This window comes from Somniosus microcephalus, chromosome 24 (assembly GCF_052327205.1).
Source record: "Somniosus microcephalus isolate GS21.2 chromosome 24, FLI_Smic_1.0, whole genome shotgun sequence".
Lineage (NCBI taxonomy): Eukaryota > Metazoa > Chordata > Chondrichthyes > Squaliformes > Somniosidae > Somniosus > Somniosus microcephalus.
The window spans coordinates 14,386,633-14,391,059 of NC_141010.1; the positions used below are offsets into that span (position 1 = coordinate 14,386,633).

A 4,427-nucleotide genomic window follows, 5' to 3' on the forward strand; every position below is an offset into this window, starting at 1 on the left:
GATGCCATTCCTCAAAGTAATTTCTTTTGTGTGTGTGTGTATATATATTTTTAAAATGCCTACTCTTGGAGCAAAACTCGGTTTGCCAGGAGTTCTGGTATATCTGATGTAAAGTGCACTAATCGCGCTGGCTGTTGCCAAGCCCCGGCAGTGCACTTCCTTCAGCACGCTGCCGCTTTAAGTGAAGGTGCTGTAAGTACGGCATCTAATTACTGAGATCATTATGTTGCGGTTGGCCAATCCTGCCCTTAGGGCTGGTCGTCAAATTTTAACCCGATTGGCTCGCTCTGTCGGAGGGTTGGGAATGGGTCTGTTTCAAGGATCCTTTCCCTCCCCCCCTTTTTTTTCCCAAACGCCGAGCGCCTCGCCTCCGAGAGCGGGTCCCTTGAAACGGTGTAATTGAGATGATGTTAGTTGCACAAAGAGAAAGTCAGGCAGTCATTTAACGGGGGCGCAGCGAGCGAGTTGGGTCTGCGAGAGGAGCGCTGTTAAATCTGCGTGGTTCCTTCCAGTTTAAGTTTTCCACCCCCCCCCCCTCCTCCACTTTCTTCTGCAAAGCTACCAAATGTTGCAAAATTAATTGAGTTGCTTCCCCCCCCCCCTCCCCTAGAACAACACAGGACTTTTCCGATCTCAGCGAGGATGCATTTCAACGTGTTCCTGTGCGGGCTGCTCACTCTTTGCTGCAACTTTGTGCGAGTCCAGGGGCAGTTTCAGGGAGAGAGGGGGATCTCTATCCCCGACCACGGCTTCTGCCAGCCCATCTCCATCCCGCTGTGCACGGACATCGCCTACAACCAGACCATCATGCCCAACCTGCTGGGCCACACCAACCAAGAGGACGCCGGGCTGGAGGTGCACCAGTTCTACCCGCTGGTGAAAGTGCAGTGCTCGCCCGAGCTCAAGTTCTTCCTGTGCTCCATGTACGCGCCGGTCTGCACGGTGCTGGAGCAAGCCATCCCGCCGTGTCGCTCCATCTGCGAGCGGGCCAGGCAGGGCTGCGAGGCGCTGATGAACAAGTTCGGCTTCCAGTGGCCGGAACGGCTGCGCTGCGAGAACTTCCCGGTGCATGGCACCGAGCAGCTGTGCGTGGGCCAGAACCACTCGGAGGAAGGCAGCCCCACCACCTTGCCCACCACCATCCAAGTCCTGGCCACCCTCCACCCGCCGCGCTACGACCGCGACCAGCCTTTCCACTGCCCCCGAGCCCTGAAGGTCCCCTCCTACCTCAACTACAAGTTCCTGGGCGAGAAGGAGTGCGCCGCGCCCTGCGAGCCCGACAAGATCAACGGCTACATGTTCTTCAACGAGGAGGAGATCCGCTTCGCCCGCATCTGGATTCTCATCTGGTCCTCGCTGTGCTGCGCCTCCACGTTGTTCACCGTCACCACTTACCTGGTGGACATGCAGAGATTCCGCTACCCGGAGCGTCCCATCATCTTCCTCTCCGGCTGCTACACCATGGTCTCCATCGCCTACATCGCCGGCTTCATCCTGGAAGATAAGGTGGTGTGCAACGAGAAGTTTGCGGATGACACTTACAAGACGGTGGTGCAGGGGACGAAGAAGGAAGGCTGCACCATACTCTTCATGATGCTCTACTTCTTCAGCATGGCCAGCTCCATCTGGTGGGTCATCCTGTCGCTGACTTGGTTTCTAGCGGCCGGTATGAAGTGGGGCCACGAAGCCATCGAGGCCAACTCGCAGTACTTCCACCTGGCCGCCTGGGCCGTGCCGGCCGTCAAGACCATCACCATCCTGGCCATGGGCCAGATCGACGGCGACCTGCTGAGCGGGGTGTGCTTCGTGGGTTTGAACAGCATCGACCCGCTGCGGGGCTTCGTGCTGGCCCCGCTCTTCGTCTACCTCTTCATCGGCACCTCCTTCCTGCTGGCCGGCTTCGTCTCCCTCTTCCGGATCCGCACCATCATGAAGCACGACGGCACCAAGACCGAGAAGCTGGAGAAACTGATGGTGAGGATCGGGGTCTTCAGCGTGCTCTACACCGTGCCCGCCACCATCGTCATCGCCTGCTACTTCTACGAGCAGGCGTTCCGAGAGCAATGGGAAAAGAGTTGGATCAGCCAGACTTGCAAAAGCTACGCCATCCCCTGTCCCATGCACTACTACCCCAGGATGACTCCAGACTTCACTGTGTACATGATCAAATATCTCATGACCCTGATCGTGGGCATCACGTCTGGCTTTTGGATCTGGTCGGGCAAGACTTTACATTCCTGGCGCAAGTTTTATACGAGGCTCACCAACAGCAAACACGGGGAGACAACCGTGTGAGGGACAGAAGTTCACACGGGGACTCTCTCTGTTTTGTGTTTAATTTTTATTATTTTTGTTAATTGGTTTTACTTAACGTTTGCATTAGGATAACTTCCCAAGGTGTAATAAAACCTGTAAATAGCATTTGTAAAAAAGTTTTTAATTATATATTTGTATTTAAAAAAGAGATCCTACTTGAGAATTTTTTTTTGGTACTAGTTTTCACTGACTTGCCAATGGATTTCCGAAAAAGGAGCTAGACTTGAAAACTGATATGGTTGGCTCAGTGGACTTTTTTCTTGGGAGTCGATTCCATGAAAGCAAAGACTCTTGATGGTCCCCCCTCCCCTCCCCCGCTGCGATGTAGAAATCACAGCACTGCTGCCTATTTACAGATTGCCATGGATAAATGTATCTGAAACTTCTCTCTCTCTCTGCTCTCGGGATCTAATGAAAAGCACATGACGGTTCCCCTTCCCTGACTGCAGGAACCCTGCAGCAAACGTTTTTTTTAAAAAAAAGGATCTCTTGTGTTTAAATGGCGAGATCCGTTTCTAGTTTTACTCTTCCCCAAGGAACTCTTTAAGTTGAGGCACATAGAATTTTTCTCTTGGTATGCATATTCTTGAACAGTCCCAGACCAACAGATCATCTAATTCTTACGCAAAGATTTGCAATAACATGCACAAGTGTGTGTTCTCTCTCTCTCTCTCTCAACTGTGCACAGATGTCCGTTTCAATCAGTGAGCACTAAGTGTTTTTATTTCAAACCGTTGTTTATGGCTGGGTGTGTTCATAGTTTCATATTTGATCACAATTCTTTTATATTTATAGATCAATAGAATTGTTTCTATATTCGGCATTTTTTTGCCCCCTTTTTAAATAAAAAAAATCCACTTTTTTTGTACAAAATCAGGAGTTTGATTGTCCTTTTACTTGGGCAGTTATGGAGTTTTTTGGGGGGAGGGGGCGCGTTGGGAAGTGGGGAGATTCCGCGCTCCCTCCCGCAACTCTCTGTAAAGTTCACCAAGTCTCCTCCTTCCACTTTGAATACAGTTCTCTCTCACAAAGAGCGCGGAGCCCGGCTCGGAGGGTCTCCCGAACTAGTTTCCTCGCCATGTAAGGGCTTTGTGTGGAGCCTCTTCTACCGTTCTCCTATTTCCTCGCTGAAAGCCATGTACAGCTAGCAAAGGGCACCGAGTTTTAAGTGTGGTTGTAAACTAATCGCCGTCTCTTTTTTGTTTTAAATAAGACTTTCCCACCAAGTCATCGGAAAGGCACGCGTGTCGTTTTATTTGTAAACTCTTTTGATTTCTAGCCCCCCCCCCCCCCCACTTTGCGGGACAAACCTTTTTCAACTTTCGGAATCACTTTTTAATTTTAAACCCGCCCGCGTGAGTATTCCAGGACCACTGGCTGTGTTTTTTTCCCCTCTCTCATTCTAGAGCGTGCGGGCACTTTGTGCTTCACGTTAAGCTACAGGACGTGGCGTGTCCCAACTTTCCTGGAATGGATGAGCAGGGCCCCGATTCCCCCTAGCAGCAGGGAACCTCCGAAGCTGAGGGGCAGTTTGCAGAGTTGCTTCCCCTTGCAACTTTTATCTCAAAATGCCAGAAATGGAATACCTGAGCAAATGCACAGGGCTCCTGGTGGAATCTTCTTCACTTAATTTCTCCCCCACCCCCTAAACCCCCCTCCCCCCCACTTCCTTGTGTTAGATGCAGGACTTTGCTATGACAACACTCGAGCTAAAAGCCCAGGGGCCTTGCAGAAACGCAATGTTCGGGCCTAGTGTTTATATTCAACCCGCACCAATCTCATATTTTGTTCTGGCAACTTTTACCAATGGTGTTAAAGGAACTATTTTTGCTAATTTGTCTTTGCCCTACCATCCCCAACCCCTTGTGCTGGTGGCCCTGCAGATGGAGCACGCGGTGTCCGCCGGCACACTTGAGGTCTTCCGTGACCGGTGGGCGCCGCGGGGACTGGAGTGCATCATCACCCTGGCCAATACAATCTTAATTTGATTTTGCTAAGTTACAGTTAAATTGTTTCAATCAAAAGAGCAATCCCTTGTGCTGGACTAGCCCATGCCTACTAAAGCTGCAAAAGTTGGGGAATTCCATCTGTTTTCAAGGGAAAATGTACAC

At 51.0% G+C, this 4,427-nt stretch overlaps 1 protein-coding gene across 1 annotated transcript; it reads left to right on the top strand.

The window, feature by feature from the left end:
• Positions 1–422: 422 nt before the first annotated feature.
• On the top strand, positions 423–2,464 carry LOC147101077 (frizzled-2). Its single transcript, XM_085966250.1, has one exon. It carries the CDS (start codon positions 643–645, stop codon positions 2,293–2,295), a length of 1,653 nt encoding a protein of 550 aa, XP_085822376.1. The 5' UTR covers positions 423–642; the 3' UTR covers positions 2,296–2,464.
• The last annotated feature ends 1,963 nt before the right edge of the window (positions 2,465–4,427 follow it).

Excerpts from the sequence above, each read along its gene's own strand:
- LOC147101077 (XM_085966250.1), top strand. The coding sequence starts at position 643 with ATGCATTTCAACGTGTTCCTGTGCGGGCTGCTCACTCTTTGCTGCAAC.